The following is a 26,541-nucleotide window of genomic DNA, read 5'->3' as shown; positions in this document are numbered from 1 at the left end:
CATCTCTGAAAAATCACCTTACACGTGCCACATTTTGCTATGTATGTTCTCAATTTTTTAGATTTTAAATATTTCTCTTTCAGAATCCTTCAGTAATACACATATGGAACAGAATACATGGCATATTCCTTCTACATTTTCCCTCTCCTCACCCAAACCTCCTAGCTGAGGAAAGCATATCCACGAATGCTTTGTCATGTAGTCAGATCTCATTTTATAAACAATGCATTTATGTATTAATTAATTAATGGCCATTTATTCATGCACCAGGGTGGGCATTACATTAGTTCATCGGACTGCTCTCCCGGTTGGCTCTTTACCTTTTCTGGCCACTGCCTCCCTAGAGCTGTCCTTTATCAGACTATCTTAACAGCCCCTAGCTGCTTCAATATGCCACTGATTTCCACCCCCCCACCCAAACTTCAACACCCATTTTTGCAAGACAGTCTTCACCAATAAAGCTTGCCAAAAAATGGCAATATTGAAAATTATTGTCATAAATGACGCTATTCCTCTAACCTGCAATAATGGCAGACATCACTTATTGGAACGATTTCACCTGAACACAGATGGGTTCCATCTCTACCAACACAATAGTCTAGACAGCCACTACTACTGAATGGCATTTTGTCATCCAAAATGTAAAGGATGTAGAACCATCAATTCTCTGTGGGAAATAGATGACAAACAGATTTGTATACTGCAGTAAGAAATGATTAAGTGATTTTTGGAATAATTCTCTACATGTTAGGATTTGTTAGACCTCAGAATCAGGCTGTCAAAAAAAGATTTACTGACTGAATCATCATTATTCTCCTCCTGGAGATCCATCCAAAAGGAATAGATAAGTTGCTCACCTGCCTGACAGCCCTGAAATGGGATAGAATACAGAACGTTCCCTGTTCTGTCTTTTTTTTTTTTTTTTTTTTTCTTAGAATTCTGAGATCCTCAGGAAGCTAAAATCAGGGCAAAATTTATATGCTTCAAGAACATAAGACAGGCAAGTGTTACTACTGAAGGACACTTGTGGGGTCAAGGTTAGGGGGCAAAGTGGATAGAATGGAAGATGTGGACCAATCCTATATCCACCAGCTGCTGTTGCCTCTGCATCTTCTCTTTACCCGGAACCCTTCCCTGTGCCCCAGCGCAGCTGCACCAAACTCACTGGCTGCCATGGTAACTTCTTCCTGTAGAGGTTTTCGTGGTTTATAGAATGATGACATCTCAGAGTTGAAAGGAAACACAGAGGTCTTCTAGCACTAGCAGAACCCTCTATGTGACATATGGATTTTCTCTTGTAATATACCCCAAAGTGGACAAACACGTGGCCAGGGCTTAGTGCAGAGGAAATGACCACCAGAAAGCAGTCCAGCCCAGACCTTGCCCCCAGCCATGACCTCATCAAAAAAAAAAAAAAAAAATCAGTGAAAACGTTCTCAGTGCTTTCATAGTATTAACTCCAGTAATGATCCTCCACCAAGTACATATACCCTCAAAGACTTCCTTGCAGGAAAGAAGCCCTGGTCCTTCTTTATTGTCACCCCAGTGGCATGGACTTAGTGTGGAGGTCCTGGCATTTGAGCCGTGGTCTGTAACCTCTAAGCCTGGCATGTTTACCTCGGGAAACTTAGGGCTTATCTTAGGGTTGTTTGTCCTTTACCAGACGTAGGTCTTAAACATCTCATTTGGCTCCTCTGCTCCTCTGCCAAATGTCCATATGGCAGTGGGCATAGATTTGAAGCACACAAAAGGTAGAAGGGTCTGGGCCCTGATGCTGGGTAAACTGGACTCAGAGAAGTAACTTGCCTAAGGCCAGGCAGTGAGCAGGCAGCAGAGCCAGGATTCAGATCTTATCTATGCAACTCCGGCCCCCGACGTCTGCTTCCTAACCTCCATGCTCTAACACGTGGCATGAGAGCTTCCATGGTAATTCAACTCAATGAGTACAACTCTTGGTTAGAAAACCACAACCCATTTTGTCCCACATAGAGGAGCTTCTCTGTCCACACATCTATCAGTGGCTCCATTTGTCCCTCTGTGTCCACACATAGCAATGCCCCTCTTAGGAAATGCTAAATGCAGCGTGAAATAAGAGCCATGCAGTGCTCCAGCAGACTCCTACAATGCCTCATGCAGGGAACAGCTTGTCTTTCCAGATGACACTGTGGTTCTCTGTGGTCTGGCTAGCTCAGTCCTACCTGAGAGGGCTTGAGTCTGTGGCTCAGAATAAGAATCCAGCTTTTCTTAATGTCTCCTGTGAATGTCCATGATTCTGACCTTGCTGTGTCTATGCAGCCTCCTGCCAGGACATGTCCTGCAGCAAGCAAGGGGAGTGCATTGAGACCATCGGGAACTACACCTGCTCCTGCTACCCTGGATTCTACGGGCCAGAGTGTGAATATGGTCAGGCTTCTATTTTGTGGATATTATTTTGGTCATTGGTCTTATGCTAGATGTGGTGCCAGGAAGTAGGTCACATTGGCGCCTCTCCAGTGAGTATGGGCTGGTCCTAGCCCCCCTCTATCATCTGTTATCTGCTCCACCCAAATTGTCCCGAGACACACACTCTGGGGTAAAAAAATTTTATTCTTGGAGAGACTATTAACTCATAAAATTTCAAAAAAGAAAAGGGAAATGCAAAGGAAGGAAAATAAAGAGAACTCTTTCAGACTATTTTACTTGTTTGAAATAAAAACCAGTGAAAGAATGATTATTTCCCAAGAGGCAGCCAATACAAAGGCACCAAGTAAAGATGGACAGCTTGGGTTGGAAGCTTAGAAAGTTAGAATTAAGAAGGTTACATTATAGTTCCAGCTTTCAGCAAATCTGACATGATCTCTAAGTCGACAATGAAAAATAAATCAATATTTTTGTCTCCCGCAGTTAGAGAGTGTGGAGAATTTGCCCTCCCTCCACACGTGCTTGTGAACTGCAGCCACCCGCTGGGAAGCTTCTCCTTCCACTCCCAGTGCAGTTTCCACTGCCCAGAGGGGCACCAGCTGAGGGGGCCCAGCAAGCTGGACTGTTTGGCTTCTGGAGTCTGGACAGACGAGCCCCCGCAGTGTGTCGGTGTGTAGACCTCACTCTTTCCATCCTAACAGCTAGAATTTGGCTGGGGTGGGGTAGGGGGAAGAGGGACTGAATGATCTATCGTCATTAAAAAACGTGAGAAATAATGAGGATCTATGTTAAATAGAAAATTCTGGTTGTCGCTGGTACCTGTCTACCAGACTAACTGTAATTTTGGTTTTCACGGTATTTTGTATCTGTAGAGTGACTTAGTAAGTTTAATTCTTGATTCTCAGTCAAAAGCCTTACAAAGGGACCCCATTCCCCTTAGTAATTACAAAGTGAACAGACTATAATGATGAGGACTTATGGGTTGAATATTATTAATATGATCACTTTGCCTTGCTTCTCTAAATGAAAAACAAGGATGTTTGGATTTTTTCCAAGAGTAACTGAAAGTACCATTTAACCAGCCGAGCGCATCACCCTGCCTGCTGCTTTAGGAAGGTATAGCTGCTGCAGGATCCGAAGACTTCCAGGGTGCTGGAAATCATTTGCCCAAGGACTCACACCATTGTCCTGTGGTTGTTTTTAGCTGCCCACTGCCCACCCCTGCAGATTCCTGGTTGAGGAAGCATGACCTGTCTTCACTCTGCAAAAGCATTTCAGCACTGGTCTAGCTGTAGCTTCAGTTGTGAAGAGGGATTTGTACTGGTTGGGCCAGAGGTGATGCAATGCACAGCCTCATGGGTGTGGACAGCCCAGCTCGTGTGCAAAAGTGAGTGTCAGGCAGTAGGGGTGTATAATGTCCACTGCACACCGTCCTTGCTGGGCATAGAGATGAAACTAGCCACTTACGGGCAAGCTGGCCTGAATTGCCAAAATTTAACTCTCCTTCCACCTGCCACCCAGCTAGATGGGGTACATCTGGGACGAGAAAAGTGTTTCAAACTCTAGAAAAACAAAAGGCTGAATTTGCTAGAAACAAAATTAAAACTCCTTCCTTTCCCAAAATTCACAATCCACAGACGGTTTCAGAATGGGCTCATTCATGAATCTCACATAAGGTGGGAACAGTGGCATCTGCACCCATAAGTAGACATTAGAAGACCTGCCAGGACAAGTTTATAGAGGTACAGTGAACATAGGACATTCAGAATAGAGCTTGGAGGAATCTGCATGTTTAAGAGATTCAGGTTGCTGCGAGGACGGGAACTCCAAGTCTAGAAAAACATAATTAGGGTCTCCTGCCCCTTGATCTTCCTAGCTCCACCTCCATTTCCAGAGGTTCTACCATTGCTCTCCAGCTGTGGGCAGGGTTTTTCTCCTTCCTAGTAACTTTCTCTTTCCTTATCTTTGGTTATTCTCTCTAGCTATGCAGTGTCAGCCCCTGGAAGCCCCCAGCAACGGAACTATGGACTGTGTTTATCCACTCTCTGCCTTTGCTTATGGCTCCAGCTGTAAATTTGAGTGCCAGCCTGGCTATCGACTGAGGGGGTTGGACACACTCCGCTGCACCGGCTCTGGCCACTGGACTGCACCCTTGCCAGCCTGTGAGGGTAGGGTTTTCTTTTGACAGCCCCCAGTCAGTCCAAGAAGGAGTCATGGCACAATAGAAAGACCAAGGGCTCTTGATGTCAGGGTGACCTCTGCTAGGCTGTGACACTAGAGCAAGTTGTTCAACCTCTTGAACCATAGTTTTCTATGGGAAACTATGGTTTTCAGGGAACCATAGTTTTCTTATCTGTGAAATGGAGCTAAGAATTGCAAGGTTCTTTGTGGGCATTAAGTATATTAAAAGTATACAGTTAAACAGCATGTTTAAAGTACCTAGCATAGAGCTGGGATCTTGCTCAACCTTAGTTTCTGCTTCTTTTTTTTTTTTCCCGTTATCCAAGCTGTGGGACAATGCCTGTACTTGAGAGGGAGTCAGAGCAGTGGCTAAAGAGAGAGATTCCCCCGTAGTCTTTGGTGGCAGCCTTTGACAAAGGAGCAAAGGAACACTGCATCAAAAAAGTGTGTAATGAAATCCTAGGCAATTATATAACACCACAAAACTGAATTCTGTGCAATTGTCTCACACTCTCAACTTGTAAGGCAGAGAGGGGTCATGAGAGACTAGGAAATTAAAGGCGAGTTAGTGAATTCCCAGACCAGACCTAGATTACAAGCCCAGCTCTCCTCTGTCTACCTATGAGACTTTAGGGAAGTCACTTAACATTTCTGAACCTCACTTTTCTCATCTGTAAAGTAAGAAAGAAGCACCAGAGGGTATTTTGTTCTTAAATGCCCTGATTCTGTAAAAACCAGAGGTCAAAGCCCAGAGTGAAAGGGTGGTCTGAATACTCTGCAAAACCCCAGGAATAGCCTGGAGATGAAATGGTTTATCAAGGAAGAGCATGAGGAAACCCATCTTTATCAGAACTGAGGTCACTCAGGGCTTAATTGTACTCAGGAACTCACCCCGGCTGCACTCACTTGGCAATTGAAGCCTAATCAGGATGACATCCTGTGCTCCAGAAACAAAGCCCTTTTCGGATTATTTTATAGGGCCAGGTGGTAGTGTCAACAATAAGCTATGCTAGTCCAGCTTTTGCCCTACAAGTTCAGCCTTTCCTTGTATCTACTCTTTCCAGATTCAATTTCACAGATAATGTCAGTAAGTATTTAATGACCACCGATGATGTGGGAAACACTGTGCTTGGCTTGGGAATACAACTCTGAATGACTGACCATAGCCTCGAGGAGACTGCGGTGTAGTGAGGAAGAATTACAGTTGTGTATGAACAACATAAGAACAGGGGCTGTGGGAGCACATTGGAGGTGCTCCTACCCCTGAGCTGGAACGGGAAGAGAGGGCTTCCCAAGGAAAGTGAAGTCTAAGCTGAGACCTGCAGAGCAGGTGAGAGCGAGCCAGGCAAAGAGGGGCATGGGAAGGTGTTCCAGGCAGTTTCCCTTTGGAAAATGAAAGATTTGGGGTTCTGAACATCCTGACAATGTGGGTAGGAAAAATGTAGCATCCCTGGGAGGTTTTTCTGAGAAAGAACTGGGTCCTTCCATGACTTGGTTTTAGAAGATCATTTTTCTGCTCAGCTGTTTCGTGTGAGCCACTGGAGAGGCCCACCCACGGAAGCATGGATTGCTCCCCGTCATCAAGAGCTTTCCAGCACAACACCAACTGCAGCTTCCATTGCGCTGAGGGTTTCACGCTGAGAGGGGCTGCTGTAGTTCAATGCACTGACGTGGGACAGTGGACAGCGCCAGCCCCCGTCTGTCAAGGTACGGTCGATGACAGTTGAAATGTTCTTCTTGGTGTCTCTGTTAATCAAAGACATCAGTGTCTGCACTGAGCCCTGTCATGTATTTATTCATCAGACATTCACAAAGAACCTACTGTGTGCTGGCCCCTGTGTGCCTGGCACTAGGGATGAATACATAACATGTGCATTACAGTGTAGTCAAGGTGAGCGTTGCATTGAGTGACACGTAGTGGGTGTGGTGGCATGAAGGGGGTGTGGCAGGGGGAAGGCATGACGCATGAGGAATAGCGTGGGACAGGAAGAATAGTGGACAAGGTGTTGAGTCTGGCCCTGTCATTTCCTGTCAGTAAGCTTGTGGACTCTCTGAGGCTCAATGTCTTCTGTAAGATGGGGGTACTATTATCTGCCTTGTCTACCTGCTCACTAGTAGTTGCAAAAGCAACTACAAAACTCCCATGAGCTTTATAGGGAAAATAATGATGATGATAATATTACCTTATAAATCATATGTCTTTGGTGTGATTTGACAAAATTATCCTCTTTTAATATTTCAGGTTTTCAATATTTTGCTCTTACAAAACTAAGGCACAGGGAATCATTAGGATTATATTTTTACAAGGGGTACCTCACACAGAAGTCACGTTCCAGAAGTGCAATTTTGACATTTTGTGTTTTTGTTTACTGAAAGCCCTGGGCAATTTATGTGATTCCCCTGGGTCCAAATACACCCTGATTTTAAAATGAGATAGTGGTTTGAAAGCAGAGTCTAGAAGAGACATTTGTGCACCTATGTTTGTAGCAGCATTATTCACAATAGTTAAAATGTGGAAGCAATGAACGTTTCCATCAATGAATGACTGGATAAGCAAAATGTGGCATACACTTACAATGGAATGTTATTCAGCCTTAAAAAGGAGGGAAATTCTGACATATGTTACAAATGTGGGTGAACCTCGAGAACATTGTGCTAAGTGAAATAAGCCAGTCACAAAAGAACAAACGGTATGATTCCACTTATATGAAAAACTTAGAGTAGTCAAAATCATGGAGACAGGAAGCAGAATGGTAGTTCCAGGGGTTTGGGGAGGGGAGAAAGGGGAATTATGTTTTAATGGGTACAGAGTTTCAGTTTGAGATAATGAAAAGGGTTTTGGAGATGGACAGAGGTGATGGTTGCACAACATGTACTTAACATTAATACCACTGAACTGCATACTTAATATTGGTTACATGGTAAATGTTATGCCATATATATTTACCATAATAAAAAAAATGAAATCAAAACAAAAAAAGCCATGGAGGAATAGACGGCCATGCACCACGGTGGTGAGAACTAGTGAAGGTAATCGGATGAATCGTGGATGTGTCGAAGAGCCCTTTGATATACTTAAAGGAAATCATAAGGGATCACTTGAGCCTTTCTTGTCTCTAGGCAAGTATTAATGACATTATACACTGAGACACCTCTCATATCTTTCCAAGGTGAACTATTTGTCATTTTTAATGACCTTTAATATTTATTTCATGGATCCATCATAATTTATTCTCAGCCCCAGATTAGTGGCATTTTTCAATATTTTGTTCTTACTGATAATGTCTTGATGAAAATCCCTGAATTGATTTTTAGATGCATCATGATTTCATAATTAGCATAGATTCTTGGGTCCAAAAGTATAATAGTTTAAAAATTATCGATACATATTGCTAAAATGCTCAATAATGGCTTAGCATTTTCCTAATAGAATCCTTCATGTGCCATTGTAATTAAATGACCCTTCTCATCTTCCAAGATAAGCAAGCCCAATTTAAGAATACCTGTTCTTAAAGGCCAATGGGTCGAAATCAATGAGTACTTGCATATTACTGTTTCTTTACTCCTTATTTCCTCACCACTTAGCTTTGCAGTGCCAGGATCTTCTGGCTCCAAACAAGACCCAGGTGAACTGCTCCCATCCCTTTGGTGCCTTTAGGTACCAGTCAGTCTGCAGCTTCACCTGTGATGAGGGCTTGCTCCTGGTGGGTGCAAGTGTGCTACGGTGCCTGGCTACTGGAAGCTGGAGTGCTGCTCCTCCTGAATGCCAAGGTAAGAAGAGTCCATTCTGTCCAGCATCTTGGAAATAATCATAGGCAGTATTTTAAAAGGCTGTATTTTAAAGGTCGTAATTGTGTAGGGTCCATCTTGAAATGGACTGGAAAATTAATAAATACTCTCACTCATTGTTTCATCCTGTAACCCGAGGACCCCAAATGTAAATGTCTTCAGGGGCTAGGCAAGTAACACAGTGTCAGGATGTTTGGCAATAGGGAATGGCCCTTGCTAACTCCTTATCGGGACCAGGACCTGAAGGCTCCTGTCACCAACCTGGGGAACTATTCTCACCTGGCTAAAAACAGTATCTAGAAAGAAGACCAGAAGGACAAAAATTGCTTCATGGTGGTTGTCCCAAGGCTGACATGGCACTTTACTCTGAGGAACCATGGGGCATAATGGTGGAATGCGGGAGGGGGACAGAATTTATAGTTATCTAGTTGCAAATGTACTCCAAGATCTGTGTAATAATGAAGAAACATACTTAGGATAAAGTGGAGAATGATGGAAAGAGGATAAAACCACTCTTTGAACTGGAGGTTACAGAAGAAAAAAATGTGCAGATTCAGTATAAGCATTTATATCTGCACGGTACCTGACATAAAAATCTAGTGTATTCTGTCAATGTTGCAACACCTGTATGAAATAGAACTGGTTCTAATCATACATATTTGTGAATTGAAGGATAGATGTATTTTTTTTTTATATTCGCATTCTTTTTGTCTCTCAGTGCATCCAACTCTTTAGTTACATTCATAGGAAATACTGCTTTTAAAAAGCAAGATTTATTAGCTGGGTGTGGTGGTGCATGCTGATAGTGCCAGCTACTTGGGAATCTGAGACAAGAGGATCACTTGAGCCCAGGAGTGTGAGGTTGCTGTGAGCTATGATGACACCACTGCACTGTAGCCCAGACAACAAAGTGAGACTCTGTCTCAAAAAATAAATAAATAAATAAATAAATATTCATTTATAAAACTACAGAAAAATAATCCTCTTAAATACTCTAACCCTAAAATAGATACTGTTAACATTCTGGTATGTATTCTTTCAATGTTTTCCCCATCCATTTTCCCCTCTGTGCAATTAGTATTTTATGATGTATATATACTTTTAATAACAAAGTTAAATGGGTAAAATACTAGACATTTCTACATTATTTGCCATGCCGTTCACTTTGTATAGACTTTCGACACCTAAGTGAAAGCAGGCAGATACATGTTTTTTATGAAGAGGAAACCACTTTCTATTTAGGTCGCACACAAGCATGCACACGCATGCACCCACCACCCCACTGTTAACCTAGGCCAACAGTAAGTGTATGAAAGAATGAACGAATGAACAAACCCAGCAGAACTGATGTGCATCCCCTGGCGTCTGAGTATGGCCAATGTTATCAGGTTTGGGTGCACCTTCAGAGCTGGGTCTGGGAAAACGGGGTGGTGCTGTAACTTTGCCCCCTCTGGGCTCATCCTGGCTACACTGAAGCCTGGATATGTTCAAAGTTCACTCAGCTTTCGGGAAGAACTCAGAGTGCATGATTACCGTTATCACAACAATCAGGGCTTGTCCAGGCAACTCTGGGCCGTGCAGGGCACAGATTACAGTTCATTGCTCCATACTGTCCTGCCTGTGGGCGTGTCACAGCAAGGAGGTTGCCACTCACCACGGCTTCCTGTGACCTTCCAGTTCCCTTCTGCTTTTAGTTGTTTACTGTGACTGAACTTTCTCCTCTTGTTGCTGGGTAGGTGTCAAGTGAAATATCAAAATGTGAGCTGGGCAGGAAGGTATCACGAGGCTTGCAATCCACTAGATGTTGTAACACTTCTGAGAGAGTGCTATCAGACAATTTCCCTTTTTAATGTCCCCGACTCCTCCACACCCACCCTGCTGTCAGAAGGCAAAGCTACAAAAGAGCTGGAAACGGGCTCCATGGCACCAAGGTCCTCACTCACAGCCCTTGCCCTGTTGGTCCTTACAGTTTGCAGGCTTCCCTCTCCCACCCCACATACACACTTAATGCAGAAAGAATTTTCAAGTGGCAGAAAACAACGAGGGCTTTGGACAAGTTGATCAGATTGGGGGGAATGTAGCTGGAGAGGGGAAGGAATGAAGGGAAGAGAAAGGTATAGAAAATGCTCTTAAAACCTCATGCCATTCAAGTCAGTGGCTGAAAAATGACTCCTGGACAGCCACACTGCCACTGTCTCTGGTCTAAAGCCATACATGGCTCAACCAGGTCAAACAGGGAAGAAGAAATACCCTAAACCATGTATTTACTTAGTCTTTACTTTTTAATGTCAACATGTTTAATCTGGGCTTTGTTGTTTGATTAATTGGCAGAGGAACATCTCGACAGCTATTAACATTTGCATACAGAGTGTTTTCGCTCTGGATCAGAGTAAAAATCCTGGGAGCTACGTATTGCTATCTCCCCATTTTAAAGGTGAAGATATTGAGGCTCAGAGAGGTTAAGTAACTTGCCAAAAGTCACACAGAATGATCTCCGACCCAGGCAAGTGCCCTAGCACCTCAAACTCTACATGTATAAACTGTAGCAAAGAACTATGAAGCCTAATTTAACTTATTTATTGGTAAGTGAACAAGTAGAGTCATTTGTGGCTGACTGCTGTAGGATGAAACTATGGGGAAGAAGTGGAAGCCACCATATGCAGACAGCTGATCACATTATATACCTACTGTATGTCCATGATTTTTAATTATGCCTTTAATTTTCACATTTATTTAACCTACAAGGCAAGGATTATACTTTTTCCCATTTTAAAGATGAAATAACCAAGGCTCAAGAAGGTTGCTGTCCTGAGATACATTGCTAGTAAGTAACAGAGCCTGAATTTCCACCCACATCCTTCCCACCACCTAGTCAGGGAAAGGGGGAGAAAGTATTTTACTCCATTTCCATTTTTCTGTTTGCAATCAGTGTTTGCATTGTTTTCTGGTAAGGTCATTAGGCTTGTTTCTGAAGAAGATATCAAGGGAGCAGTCACTTCCACTCCTCTCCAGGGGCAACTGAAATGAGTTGCATCACTCTCTTTCTGAACAGAACACCAGCTTCCTTTTAAAGTCACCTTGGAAGCTGTTTGTGAGAGATCATGTCAGGATATTAGTCAACTGTAAGCTGCTACTATTTTGCACCCCTATAACTTTTAACTGGTGATAAAGCACCATGCAGTTTGAACAATCATTTTTAGCCAAATGCTGCACTTGTGTATTAAGGAGGTCACACACACACCATTGGTTTCAGGTTGCTGTGTGCTAAAATTATTTCTTCTCTCCTCCTCTGCCATGCTCACGGTAGCCATTAGCTGCCCACCTTTGCTAAGTCCTCAGAATGGGACAGTGACTTGCGTCCAACCTCTTGGAGATTTCAGTTATAAATCCACGTGCCAATTCATCTGTGATGAGGGATTTTCATTATCTGGACCAGAAAGATTGGACTGTACTCCCTCTGGACACTGGACAGGCTCCCCGCCAACGTGTGAAGGTAGGCTCCTGGGTCTGTCCTTTCTTATGGCTTTTCAGATGACATTGCAGAGTGGAGCACCATCATCAGGGATTTATGTAAAAATGTACCTGAGCTAAAACAAACAACACACTCTCCACAAAGCATGGTAATCTATATCAAAAGTTTCTCTCTCTCGGAATAGTCTTTTAATGACTTTAATTAAACATTGCACAGTTTTATGAAGTGCTTTCATGTCATTATAGCATTTGATGTTTACCATGATTCTGAAACAATGAGGAAAGGCAATGTCACCTCCATTTTATAGATGGGAAAGAAACACAGCCTCAGAGAGGTTAAGTAGTTTGTCCAAGGTCACACCATCAGTAAGGGATGAAGCTCAGCTATGTCACTGGAACTTTTACTTTCTTATAAAGTCTTTTCCTGCTACACTCATCATTCATTCATTCCTTCCTACAGTCGCCTTCACAGAGTACTACTAAGTCTCAGACACTGAGCTTATTCATGGATGGATGTAATTTAATCCTAGCGTAGCTCATGTTTAGTTTCAAAAGTCACCATTGTTCCAGCTTATTGTTCAGTGTAGTAGTCAGCGATGATGAGACCAGCAATCATAGGTAATATTTTTTGCTTATGTTGTACCAACTATTTCCTATACGTTATCACATTCAATGCACAGACACAACCTTTAAGATGGTTGTTATTATTACTATTCCCATTTTAAAGGTGAAGAAACTGAGATTTTGAGAGGATAAGATGCTGGCAAAGGTCACAGCTAGGAAGGGTAGGGTCAGGATTCAAATGACTTGTCTGACCAGGGCTAGTATTTTTCCCACTGCATCACACTGCCACCCAGTGGCAGGGCTTCTAAATCCTGGGGCAATCACTCGTTAAATGGCAGTGCCTGGTGATCAGATGAGAAAATGTGTTGGGATAAATCTATTAGTGTTATCTGAAAAACAGCTGAAATATTATTTATTCCTTCTTGTGGAACGAGTACTAGATTAATATCTAGATACTTGTGCCATTAAGAAAGTCTTGTTCACATCCTTAGGCTTCAGTTTTCTCAATTCCAAAAGGAGAAGAGTGGACAAGATCACCTCTGAGGTTTCTTCCCCAGCCAAGAATTATGTAGGCTAAAAGATACAAAATGCTACCTGCTGCCATCAGAAAGATATGCTACAAGCCAACTGAGGAATCTAGAACATTTATGGGGATCAGCATTAGGGCTTATGCTTTATTGTTCATTAATTTATTTCTCATGCTCTTATTCATTTATTCCATGAACATTTATCAGCTCTATTTTCTCACGTTCTATTTTAAGGCTAAAGAATCAAAAATCCCTTAAACAAATCTCATCAAAGTTTAAAATCATATATGCAACCAACATGGTTGTTAAATCTGTAATCTCTGCAGCCCGTCTCCCCTCCATCCCTTCCAGCCCTCTCTTCTCCACAGGAGGCAGCACTTGCCTCCCACCTTGCAGGCCCAGCCCCCACCCGGTATCGGTGTCCAGAAACAACCCTGACCATGGACGGCAGCTTCAGCCCACTATGGCCCTTAGAGTTGTCAGCTTTGTCTGATCCTGATCTTGAGCTCTGGTTTTCATACCAGTGTTTCTATCTCATTCTCCAAATTTGGTCTCCAGATTTAGGTAAATTGTTCCTCTTCTTTTCGCATATGCCTGAGTCCATGAATTTTTAACCCTCAGCACAGCCCCTAGAACCTTGACTTTCGCATACTGTTTTGCAGAGTGCTAGGCTACATCAGAGGGGCTCAGGGGGCACCAAGTAAGCAGGGGCAGTGTGGCAGGTGGAGCTCGCAGGGTCTCTCTGCAGAGTGCAATGCAAGATTTCATTTTTGGGGGGTGGTTCCACAAATATTTCCATTTTAGTTAGAACACCAGTTCCCTGGGCCCTCTGGGACTTGGGCTCTACTTATAGAGTTGTCCCTCGGTATCCACAGGGGATTGGTTCCAGTACCCACACACGTGCCAAAATGTGCAGATGCGTTAAGTTCTTTATACAATGAAATTGTGCAGTATTTGCATGTGACCTATGCACACCCTCCTGTATACTTTAAATCGTCTCTGGACTACTTATGATGCCTAATATAAAGCATACACATCACTTCATTCACAAGAATTCAATGTAGCACTGGGTGCATGGCAAACTTCAGTTTTGCTTTTTGGAACTTTGTGGATTTTTGCCCCCCAAATATCTTCCATCCAGGGTTGGTTAAATTCATGAATGCAGAACCCAGATACAGAAGGCCAACTCTATTTTCCACTATTCTCCCTGCCTTTGCCCTTCAGGGCCCAAAGTCCTGTCCGTGAACCTACGCAGTCCCGGAGGCTCTTCACCAACTGTCATGACACCATCTGCATGCTGGATTGCTTGTATCCAGTTGCTGTGTCCTTCCTGGCCCTGCCTGTTAGGCCTCTTTTCTGATACAGACTATTGATCTACTAATCACTTAGCATTCTATCATTGACACTTTGAAGACCATGTCTGGCTGCTGGACCCAACTTCTATGTCCATCTTCACCTTGAGGTGGGAGAAGTAGTCCTGGTTCCAAGTTCCAACCCCAACTCCACGCTTTTGCCTTGTTCCTGCTTATCCACGTCCTAAAATACAGCAAACCCATGCCCTCTAAGCTCTGGCATGGCTGACATCTCTATTTTTTTCCTTCATTTGCTCACCATTTCTCTGACTACATGAGGGTTCTTAGTTTAATTTTAAAGTTTGTGTTTAGAATAGGCAACTCAGTTGCATTTATTATTTATACTATATCTTCTTTCTAGAAAGTTATTGAGCAAACTATATCCAACTCAAGTAAAATGAGATAATAAAAAGAAACATAGATGAATATACTAAATTTACTTAAAATAACGTAAATCAATATGTTCATGAATTCGCATGCAATCATGTATATACCTACTTAATAGAGTACAGAAAAACACCAATGAAGACCCCTCTGTGACAGAACTGCCCTGGAAGTTAGTGAAAATAGATCACTAAGCATGCAATAAAAGCAACCCTTATCTGTTTTCTATTCTTCTTGTCATTACTCAGTTATTTTGCCAAAGTTTAGAGTATGCTTAAAAATAACTACTTTTTAAAGTGACACACAGAGGTCATTCCTTGGTATGTATATCTCTTCCTCTACACCTGCACTAAGCCCCTCCGCTCCGACAGCTTCAGTCTAACTCCATACATTTACTCATCCCGTGCTTCCTGAGTGCCCACCACAGGCCAGATCTGGCTTGGGCTGCCATGTATCTCATCAAAGACTGGCCCTGAAACGGGAAAACCTGCTTCCTTACACAATTCAGAATCAAGCCCTTAAAGTTACTTAAAGGCCTTTCAACCTAGTCAATAGGTTAATTTTTACCTGAAAGGGTTCAGAAAATTTCATAAATACAAAAGGCTGGATCTGTAACCTTGGCCAAGCAGTATCTCCCAAGTGGATTTAATGCTGTAATAATTTTCATTTTATACTAGGGGTTACCTCAATGAATTTTTTGGAACTCCTCCTATTTCTTTTCAAATCAGTTAAAAACACATATTAGAATGCATCTAAATTAAATTGTACTCATTAATTTATTCATTTATTTAGCAAATATTTTTAGAACCCCTATGTGCCAGGCCGTATCCCCTGGGATCCCATGTTGAAAGACCAGACAAAGTTCCTGCTTTCATGCAGCCGACATTCTGAACATTCTTGGGCTTAAAGATGTAATCCTGAGAAATGCTGAAAAAGGTATTTAGTGAAACGTTTACAAATGATTTGACATCTAGGACTTACACAAATAGACATGTTTAGTAGATATTTGGTAAATGGAATTAATTTTCCTGACATGGAGTTATTAATTACTCAACAATTTGAGAATACTGAACTGAAATTCATTATGTCACTTTGGCTGTTTGAGTGGATTCATGCAATAAGAGTCCACAGTCCTTCAGTGAACAGCCTGCCACTGAAAATCACATGAGCCAGCATATGAAAGCCAAGTACTGTACATCACTGTTTCACAAGGCAGCACATAAGACCTTGAAAAGGTTTTTTAAAATCAAAATAACCAAACAAAATGAGCCTTATCTGACCAAGGTATTATAATACCTTCAGAATAGCCTTGGATTTAAATAAACAATAATCTCCCAGTTTGTTCATGACCCAATATTTGTCGATAATTAATAGCCTTATAATAGTAAGGCTATACTATATAATAGTATAACCCTAAATAATAGTCAGAGAACCTAATGGGGAGAAAGACATAAGGCTAAAAGAAACATGTAATTGCAATAATTTGTAAAAAACAAACAAACAAAAAACAAACAAACAAACAAAAAACCACCACACAATTTGGGGAAGAAATTGTGGTTAGTAAATTAAAAATTCACTTATTCATCTACTTGGCAAGTGACTATTGAGCACACCTCTTGAGATCCTGAAATGGGAATTAAGAGAGACACAAAGATTAAGGGTTGTTGAGTTTTAGAAGCTTTCTGTGCAGTAGAAGGAGGAAGATATGACATGTGACATGACAGCACATGAGGTCAAACAAAAAGCTGTTGCATTTAGAGGAGACAAGTTCAGCAACGATCAGCAGAGGCTTCAGAGAGGCCGTGTGTTGAGTTGGATCCTGGAGCATTAGTAGGATTTTATCCAGTGCAATGGAAAAAAATTCAGGGTAGTGTGAGCCAAGAACCAGGAGCAAGAACATGTGAGGTCCATTTAGGAAATTCCTGGGAACTAATCTAACTTGACTGGGAGGTTTTAAGCTTTCCTGTGCTAGGAACTATGGCATTTAAAAAAACAGCCTGGAGATTCAAATGGAGGTGATCGTTGCAGTTTTAGATGTGTTGAATATGAGGAGATGGCAGGATATCTGAGAGGAAGTAATGTCAGGCAGGAGGAAGTGAAACCCTGCACTGCACCCATTCAGATAAGATAGTGGGGCTGTGGGAGGCTCCCTGAAGCAGAAAATAGGTATAGGGAAAACAGGATGACATTGTGACTTCTTGAGTGTGGCTGCTTAAGTCCTTCACTTTTTTACCTTTGTGACTTCTACCTATATTCCTCTCTGCAAGCTCACCATCCCTCCACTGCCCTCTGCAGTAAAGAACCTGTCTTATATGTTGTGAAATGCTACTTTTTAGCAAAACACCTGGAATATGGTAGGTGCTAAATATTTGTAAATATATAAATGAATGAAATTTGAATAACACAGAACTTCAAATTTGGAGATTGTGACACTCTTGATTTGATATCTCAGCCATCAAGTGCCCAGAACTCTTTGCCCCAGAGCAGGGCAGCTTGGATTGTTCTGACACTCTCGGAAAATTCAACGTTGGCTCCACCTGCCACTTCTCTTGTAACAAGGGCTTTAAGCTGGAGGGGTACAACGACGTGGAATGCACAACTTCTGGAAGATGGTCAGCACCTCCACCAACCTGCAACGGTAATACTATATACGTGCTGGCACAGTTCTGCTTTTGGAAAAATTTTCCACAATAGTAACAAATACTTATATAGCTCTTGTATGTGACAGTTACATATTATGTTATTATTTGGGTCTAGCAAACACAGGCTATGGATTAACAAATTTCTAAAGAGTGACAGGACTTTTTTATGTTTATGAACAAAAGATATATTGATTCTTACACAGAAATTTTGTTTCATATTTTTGGCCTCTTAAAGAGCTTTGGTGAGCCAATTGACTGGTCTCCATCATTTTATTCCCAAGACAGAGTACAAGGGAGGAGTCACTGGTCCAACTTTTCAAACCAAGGAATTGAGATGCAGAAAAATAAATCATCATCTTCCTACGACATAGCAGTTAATGACAAAGCAGTGGCGTCATTCACATTTCACCTTTCATGTTGACCTTTGGCCAGAGAACAATACCACCTCCCAATAAAGCAGGGGTGGGCAGGCAATTAGCCCATATATGTTTGGCTTTCTACTGAATTTCTTATATTTCTGCACGAGCTCTTCTGCTGCTGCTGCTGCTGCTGCTGCTTTTTTTTTAGTATCAGTAACATTGACCCCCAGTTTCTTCTTCTGGCCAAGAGAATCATCTCTTCAAGGACATTTCAAATGATTTTCCTCATCTGTTTTTTATGCCTGAGATTAATAGTTTTTCTTAACTTCCTTAAATATTATAGATATCACAGAGCCTCCCTTGTTATAAATGGAGTGAAAGGCAGTTATTCCACATCAACCTTAACTCTGTTGTGCTCCTTTTAATTGGGAGCTCTCTAAATTGAAACATTTTCTCCCAACAGGTGGAGCATCGGTTCCTGCTCTGGAGGTTCAATGCCCAGCCCTCATCGCTCCTGGGCAGGGAACCATGTCCTGTAGCCATCATCTGGGAACCTTTGGTTTGAATACCACCTGTTATTTTGGATGCGAAGCTGGCTTCACGCTTCTGGGAGACAGCACTCTCAGATGCAGACCTTCAGGACAATGGACAGCAGTAACTCCAGCATGCAGAGGTAATGTGAAAAGGAGCAGGCAGTTCTGATGCTGGTTTCCTGCAGGTACTCAAGCTGGCCATTGTACCTGCCTGTTGAAATCCCTCCCACCCACAACAAACACTACAAGTGTCTGCTCCTCCATGAAATCCACACCAATCCCAACCAGAAGTAATGTGCAGCGGGCACATCACCTCTGTCCTTCCTCATGTCACAAGCTAATGCTCTGGTACTCAAAGACCTAAAGGAGGAAACATTTGCAGATGTCCAAAATGTGTTAGAACATAAGCATGCTAAGCATGAAACCAGCTATATGAATTTGTCAATACCAATTGTAATTCTAATAATTATGAGACAGTATAAAAATTCCATATTTTCATAATAATTGGAACCTAATGAAAAAGTTAAGCCACATTAAGCCCCCAAAGAGCTATCACTATATACATGAAGCATTGAGTCCTATGTCTCTTTCTTCTTTGTATCTCCCACAAAGCATATTTAATCAATTTAATTAATCGATTTCCTTAGCTTTAGTTTTTTATCCATAAATTTTAGGAACGACTTGAAGTTCCCTGAAAAATACTTTAAAGAGTATTTACTTTAATACTTTAAAGAGTATGATAGTCTCCACTTCTTTCAAACTTCTAGTGTCCAGATATACTGAACACTTATAAGTATTTTAGTAAACACATGCTGGCATGCCAGTTGATCACAAATGTAGTAATAATAGCATTTATAACACTAGTATTTTTGAGAAGCAAAATTTTGTAAAGAGTATTTTGGGAGGCAAGATTGTTCAATCCATTAGCAGGTGTTTAGTGGATGCTACTACGTGTCCATCCTAGTTCTTTGGCTATGATTCTTTGAGTGGGCATTTTAGTACGTGTGATATTGGAAGAGTTGGTGTGAACACTGGAAGTGGCTCATATCCTTCCTGACCTTTTAGATTCTGCTTCATCTACTGGCTATGCTAGTCAGGTTACAAATGAAACAATATTTTTTTTTAACCTTCCTTCTAAATGTTTGTTTCTCCTGCATTTGCAGCTGTCAAATGCTCAGAACTGCATGTTAATAAGCCAGTAATGATGAACTGCTCCAACCTCTGGGGTGATTTCAGCTATGGATCAACCTGCACCTTCCATTGCCCGGAGGGTCAGTCACTTAACGGCTCAGCGAGGACAGCATGTCGAGAGGATGGCCACTGGTCAACCACCACGCCAGCCTGCCAAGGTGCACTTTTCATATGGTTTAGAGTGTCACTTCGATAAGGAAAATAACAAAATCTGTGTTTCTTCTCTGTATTTCTCACAGTGGTCTTGCTTTCTCTCACTGGGTTTCCCCTGCACCTAATAAATGTTTCATAATGAATCAGGCAGAATCTTCTTGCCTTACACAGAGTGATGGGAATTAAATTCAGTGACTCTGTGTGGCTAATCACCACTCCTTTTCGGTGCTCAGATTTGTCAATTGAATCCTCTCACTTCCTCTAATCTCTATTTAACATATCTTGACGTTTCCAAGAGTTATAAACTAGGAGTTATTTTACACAGATTCCTAATTTATTATTTCAGAAAACCTTTGTTTACCACCTCCCTCTAAAAAACCCACAGATCTTCCTTAATTAAGCTCCATCTGTTTGTGAGGTGTATTTTATCCACCTCTTGTTTTTTTCTTTCCTTTCCCTATCAGCTTGTTATGACTACTTTTTGTGGCATAACTGAATTTTTGATTACCAGAAAACATTGCCCATGGCTTATTTTATGTGCCCAAACTTCTATGTGTAATCTTCTTGTGTCTACAATTTAATTCCTTTTACTGGGTCCTTACCCTGATTCCTTTGGAGATTGCAGTCAGTATTTAAGCCTTAGGAATAAAAGCAGGCCCTGCTTCCCATTCTGTTGCCATGGATTTGTGACGTCCAGACCTTTCATGCTGGCTTTTCAACATTGCCAGGACCTTTGATAATTCTACTTAATCTCACATCTCAGAGTTCTTGGTACTTTTCTGGGAGAGAAAGACTCTTCTTTTGCGTAACACATTTCTCATGTCTTACATGTGTGTTTGTTTTGCAGCAGGGCCACTGACTATCCAGGAAGCCCTGACTTACTTCGGTGGCGCGGTGGCTTCTGCAACAGGTCTGGTAATGGGTGGGACACTCCTGGCTCTGCTAAGAAAGCGTTTCAGACAAAAAGGTAAATAGGAAAGAGTGTGCTCCTTGCTTTCTTTTTTCATGTGATTTGGGGTGGGGCAGTGAAACCACAGCGTCAGTAGTTCATGTGGGAAAACATTTGTGTTTAAAGAAAACAAGGTCAAGATAAGTGATTTTGAGAACTGACTGCCCATCAGAATCACTTGGGAAACTTTACAAAAAAATATATATCCTCCTACAGGGAGAGTTGGGGGTGGCCTGGAAATCGGACTTTTTACAAAGCCCTCTCCTAAAATTCTGATGAGGCCAGTTTGCAGTTTGACATTTGGGGGCCTCTGGTCTAAGTACCCGAGGTTATCACTAAACTAATTGGAAAAATGTTCTGCTTCTTTCCCTTACTCATTCCTTCAAGCAACGGCCATTTGGGGATCAACTCTATTTGGCAGTGGGACCGTAATGGTGTCCCCGATATTAAGGAAGGTATAATACGGTAGGGGAGATAAGTTAAATCAATGCTAAGATGACGTGTCGTAAGTGTGTTAAGACACAAGTACAACCTGGATATTACTGGAACATAGAATGGGGTGCCTAAACCAGACTGAAAGGTCAGAAAGTCTTTTTCAAACTTAGCTTTTAAGAATGAGAGGGATTTAGCCCGGGAGAAAAAGTGGAAATAGAGTTCCAACAAAAAAAAATGGCATGTGGAAAGACATGAAAGGGTGAGACCGCTGGGCATATGGTGTGTTTAGCAGTTCTGTGCATCTGGTTCAAAAGCGGTTTGTGGAGGAGGCAGGAGATGAAGCTGGGGGCGTGAGGAGCTGCCACCGTATTGGTGACCAGGTGCGATAAGCTAAGAGATCGGCATTTTCTCCTGAAAACTTGAATTGATGCAGGATTTAAACAAGAAAGTGACCATGGATGAAGACTCTCTATAAGGGAAACTGTGTTCATTAGACTGTTCATCAGAAAAAGAACTTTGGCCTAGGAATAAAAGAAGGAACAGCCTGTCTCTTAATATTTAAAATATCTTTTTCAATCTGCTCCAGACACTTAGTCATAAGTTCATAAAGCTTTGCTCATAAGCTCAGGGTCTCTCCATTCGCTCCTCACAAAAAGCAACTGGGGACATCAGAGGGGCCATTCATGCTCAAATCCAGGTAACTGAAAATGGCTATGTTAAAATATTTGACAGGGTGCTCATTGAATTGAGGGGCAGAACCACCTGTTCCCTACTTTCTCTCTCCATGCATGAAGAGAGAGTGAATGAAGTTACCACTGCATTGAGGCCGTCTTCCCAAAGCTCCTTCACATACTCTCCTGTGAATGGGTAACTGAGACAATAGACTGCTTCAAGACAATATTCTGCTTAAAAAGACCACAGAGATATACAAAGAGCCACAACTTATCCCTCCAGGCAAAACGTGTGCTTGCTTAACCAAACCCAGAAGATAGAGGCAAGAGCTCCTAAAACCTAGACCCTAACCTCCATAATTGAGTAGGAATCACACTATTCCTGCTTTCCCCCTCAAGTTCTTTCTTTGGGTTTTTTGTTGTTTTTTTTTTTTTTTTTGAGACAGAGTCTTGCTCTTTTGCCCAGGCTAGAGTGCTGTGGCATCAGCCTAGCTCACAGCAACCTCAAACTCCTGGGCCCAGGTGATCCTCCTGCCTCAGCCTCCCAAGCAGCTGGGACTACAGGCATGCACCACCATGCCTGGCTAATTTTTTCTATATATATTTTTAGTTGTCCAGATAACATCTTTCTATTTTTAATAGAGACGGGGTCTCGCTCTTGCTCAGGCTGGTCTCAAACTCCTGAGCTCAAACGATCTGCCCGCCTCGGCCTCCCAGAGTGGTAGGATTAGAAGCATGAGCCACTGCGCCCGGCCCTTTCTTTGGTTTTCACATATTTCCAGGAAACCCTCTGAACAACGGAAAAGGACCAGCAGGCACCCGTCCTCCAATATCTTAAATAATAAATAAATTCATTTCTCCACAAGAGGGCATTTTTCCTGGGCTTATCCCAATTTGATTTCAGACTTCCCAGTATTCTATGGCCAAATAAGATGAAAATGCTACAGCCATGTCGGCAGATTCAACTATCAGAGTCTATTGTTTGGATTAAGACAGGCAGTGCCCGATCACATATATTACCCGAGAGGAAAAGCATCCACTGTTGTGTTGGTATGGAGTTGTTTGTGCCGTTAGCCTGCTGGCTGAGGCCTCAGGGAGTACGACACAGGACACAGCAACAGAGGGCCCCCAAGTACCAAAGGAATCCATTGCAAGATTCTGAACAACAACAAAACAATCCGATAGATAGACAGACAGACATATAAATACAGATACAAAATCTCCAAGAGGCTGAGGTGGGGACCAGAGATTTTTTTTAACTGAAATGAAGGAGGAAGAAAATAAGACAACTCTGGAGATAAATATTGTCAAATGTTTAATTTAGTCTAAAACAGGTCCTACCTTTCAGGGAGAGATTGTTCCCAATACACCTCTTATAATGAGCCTATCTGAAATTCAGTTTACCGACTTTTATCAATAATTTCTGTCATTAATGACCCTCTCCTTCATCTTGTTTTTTTCTTTGAAATTAATCATTTATATTTTCTCACTTTTTTCAGAAGATGGGAAATGCCCCTTGAACCCTCACAGGTAAGATGAAAATGTTTTATCAGTGAATAAATTTTGTTTGACTTTCTAATTCACTCCATGTCCGAATGATCATGCACAATGCCTGCCTCCTTTTTATAAGTCTTTTGCAATATCCTCTTTTCTATTCTGAAGTAAAATGTACACATAATACATAATGTTTTTAAAATCAACAAATACCCTAATTATAATATAAAGTAGAAATAAAAGGGAAAGTGATTTATAATAAAGACAAAATGCTAAAGCTTAGGTGCTACACTAGCAGATGCTATGAAGTCACAAGAAGCTCTCCCCTTCCAGTAGAATCACTGTGCAGGCGATAGCCACGCAGCAGGCTGACAGGACAATACTGTATTAGAGACTCAGAGAGCATCAGAAGTGTTGCCAACACCAACCTGATTTTTCAAAATGATGAACGACTCTGATAAAGAATTGTAAAACCTCTTATAAACTTCCCTCAATTCATATGGTAATTGCATTTTAAAAGATGCAAAAACCACTTTATACATAAAGGAGTTGACTTCCAGGCTCAGAGATTTTTAACCTATATGAATATATGAATATAGAGCAGATATTCCAAAGTATGTGGGGAGTGGGACAATTCTTTTGTGTCCTATGCCTATTTGGACATCCAGCACCTGGGATGCCTGCCCACTAGATGTCAGAACTCTTGATCATTACAAAAATCTTTTAAAAAATGCCTCTAGGGGGCAGACTGTCCCCTTTGAAAACTGCTAGCTTATCAAGTATCAAGGCTGAGAATTTTGGAACTATTTCTTCTCACCAAGAAGAAGCTACAGCCACTTAGAAGGCAGAGCAGGTATTCAGTACATGAAGCCACAACAATAACTTAGTGTGGGTATAAAATACAATGCAAATTACCCAGAGCTGTTAAGTGGGATCTCAAATATTTCTTTTGGTATTTATTTTTCTTTCCTTTTTAAAGCAGAATTCAAGTGGTGGGGTGGGAATCCACGGTTTCTGGAGATACTATGTGCGGGACTGTGTTGTTGAGGACTAACGCTATACGGCAGGTCATCCTTGTATTTCTATTCTTTAGCCACCTGGGAACATATGGAGTTTTTACAAACGCTGCATTTGACCCAAGTCCTTAGGGTAAGTTACCTATGATGATATTTTGAAGAAAATAGATCAGTAGAGGAAAAACGAAGAATACAGAGCATGACTTTTCTATATAGAATAATGTATTACATTTTAAGCATGTATTAAATTTTCAGGCTATGAAGGGAATTCTGTTAACAAAGGACAGGTATGACAATAAAGAAGGGACAATAGAATGAAGTGACAATAAACAGAGAGTTCATATAAGGATTCCCATTTCCTCCAATACAGAAGTGTTCTAACAAGGCATAGCTTGTCTCAGAATGTGTGACACTCCCATTATTGGCTGCCTGGTGGTATTGACACTATGGCCTTGCCTGAGAAGAAGTCAGGACTACTAGAAAAATTTTACAAACCTTTATGGAGTCAATCCTCTATGCTACCTGCTGGGGAAACACAAATAATCTGATACTATCCCTCTCCCAAAACGCTCAGTGAGTAGTTGAGTTTCCTATAGAAAGTAGCCTGGATGGCAGAATATCTGGAATCTAGAAAGAAAAGATTATATTGAACCTTAGCGAATAGATATGATGAGAAATTTCTTTCTCCGATTTTTTTTAAGGAAAAGATAATTATTGAAATTACTCTTGTCTCATTTTCAGAGACCTCACCTTCTGGTCACCTCATTCAACAACCTCCACAGAATCTTGTTTGTGAACATCGAGCTTCCTGCTAGACTTGACTTATCTGTAGTGCATTTGCTACAGTGTTCAATAAATACTTGTGAATAAAGGACATGGAATTTCCTTAGATTAGCTCTGGACCAGAGCAGAAGGATTGTCCCACAACCCCAAACTCTCCACCCACCACCCCTTCCTGCTCCACCTCTCCTCTTCCTCCAACGCAAGCCACAGGAGCCAGGAACAGATGTTTCCACAGTGGTCTGTGGGTTTTGAAGTGGCTGTCACTTGAAATGCCAGTTCCCAAAGAGACTGGAGCATCTGACTCACAAGAAGACCAGACCGTGGAGAAATAAAAATACCTCTTTATTTTTGTGTTGAAGGAAGGCTTTCTCTACTTTGTTGGAAGACAGGTGACATCTCTAACTTGAGGGAATTCCTGTAGAATCTTCTGGGGTTTCCAGTGGTTGCTGTTTTTGAGGCTTCCAGAGAGGCCTCTGAATGGCACCAGAGGCTTCAGAAGACCAAGAATCAAGACAGGAGGCCACATGTCACCGTAGACCTTCCTGTCACCCGTCACTCCCCCTCAATGGACACAAAGACCAATATTCAAATGTATAATTAAAAGTATTCTCCCCAAATGCCATGTTCCTCTATTTGATATTTTATTTAATAAGGTCTGTATCCATCACGTTGTTTAGCATCAACGTAATACACAATTCCAGTTGTTCCAATTACAGCTGGACCCTTCAATCAGTCTGCAAATATATATTGCACAACCCCCACCCCAAGGGAAAACTCAGAGAAGCAAAAAAAGTCTTCATCACTTTCATATTCTACAGAGAAGAACAGATATGTTTTACATGCTTTTTAAATCTCATGTTTAAAAAATAGGTCATTGAAAGTTACACAGTGCTTACCAGAAACTGGTGCCAAAAATTAGAGAGCACCAAAATATAGTTATCTTGTCCCTGTGAAATGTAATGCAATGAATATGCCATATAGACTAGACACACAAACATGCAAATAAAAACGGTAAGGCAGTCTAACTAAAGGTTACAATAATTTTGCAAGAATTTTGGTAGTAGCCTTGGGATTTAGGAACACTGCTTTTCAAAAATTTCTCTGATCCACTGCCAATAGCATCTCTGATGCTTATGCTATGTCACTCACTAGGCTAGGTATTATAGGACAGCAGTTCCCAACCTTGTCTCCTGAATCAGAATCTGAATTTTGTGAAAGCTCTCCAGGGAATTCTGACCGCCTACCAACTGTGGGAAACACTGATACTGTAAATACAGAAGTATAAGGCATTGTTCCTGCTCTGGAATAGCTTATGTTCTAGTTAGGGAGATAATAAACACCCACACAGAATAATAAACAGTAATCAACATGAATATATATATAATTTGAATAGCGTTAAGAGTTCATAAAATAGAAATGTCCATTTGAGCCCAGAATCACGGAGATAGGTAAAACTCTGGAATGTAAAAGAATGGCCAACCAAAGAGGAAGAGAATGAGCATTGTAAATTGGTAGAATCATATCAGCAAAGGAGCAAAGACAGAATATTGGAGGTAGGGTGTGGGGAGAGGCTGTTGATGAGCCTGGTAGTGTTAATGGAGACCTCATGTGAGGTGCCAGATTACAATCTATGAAATGTATCGAATG

The 26,541-nt window shown here is 41.6% G+C and overlaps 1 protein-coding gene across 1 annotated transcript in view; it reads left to right on the top strand.

Moving 5' to 3' along the window:
• The window catches only part of SELP (selectin P), a 39,462-nt gene extending 14,596 nt beyond the window's left edge, over positions 1-24,866 (top strand). The window contains 14 exon segments of the mRNA XM_069479193.1: positions 2,296-2,403; positions 2,884-3,069; positions 3,605-3,787; positions 4,383-4,568; positions 6,103-6,288; positions 8,167-8,352; positions 11,678-11,863; positions 17,121-17,306; positions 18,133-18,342; positions 19,366-19,551; positions 20,394-20,513; positions 23,101-23,131; positions 24,189-24,244; positions 24,853-24,866. Of these exon segments, the coding sequence (XP_069335294.1) occupies positions 2,296-2,403; positions 2,884-3,069; positions 3,605-3,787; positions 4,383-4,568; positions 6,103-6,288; positions 8,167-8,352; positions 11,678-11,863; positions 17,121-17,306; positions 18,133-18,342; positions 19,366-19,551; positions 20,394-20,513; positions 23,101-23,131; positions 24,189-24,243 (2,009 nt within the window). The 3' untranslated portion in view covers position 24,244; positions 24,853-24,866.
• Positions 24,867-26,541: the final 1,675 nt, after the last annotated feature.

The sequence above is a fragment of the Eulemur rufifrons genome, chromosome 8 (assembly GCF_041146395.1).
Source record: "Eulemur rufifrons isolate Redbay chromosome 8, OSU_ERuf_1, whole genome shotgun sequence".
NCBI classification, from domain to species: domain Eukaryota; kingdom Metazoa; phylum Chordata; class Mammalia; order Primates; family Lemuridae; genus Eulemur; species Eulemur rufifrons.
Note: the sequence above shows the minus strand (reverse complement) of the source record. Positions and strands in the feature narration are given on the sequence as shown.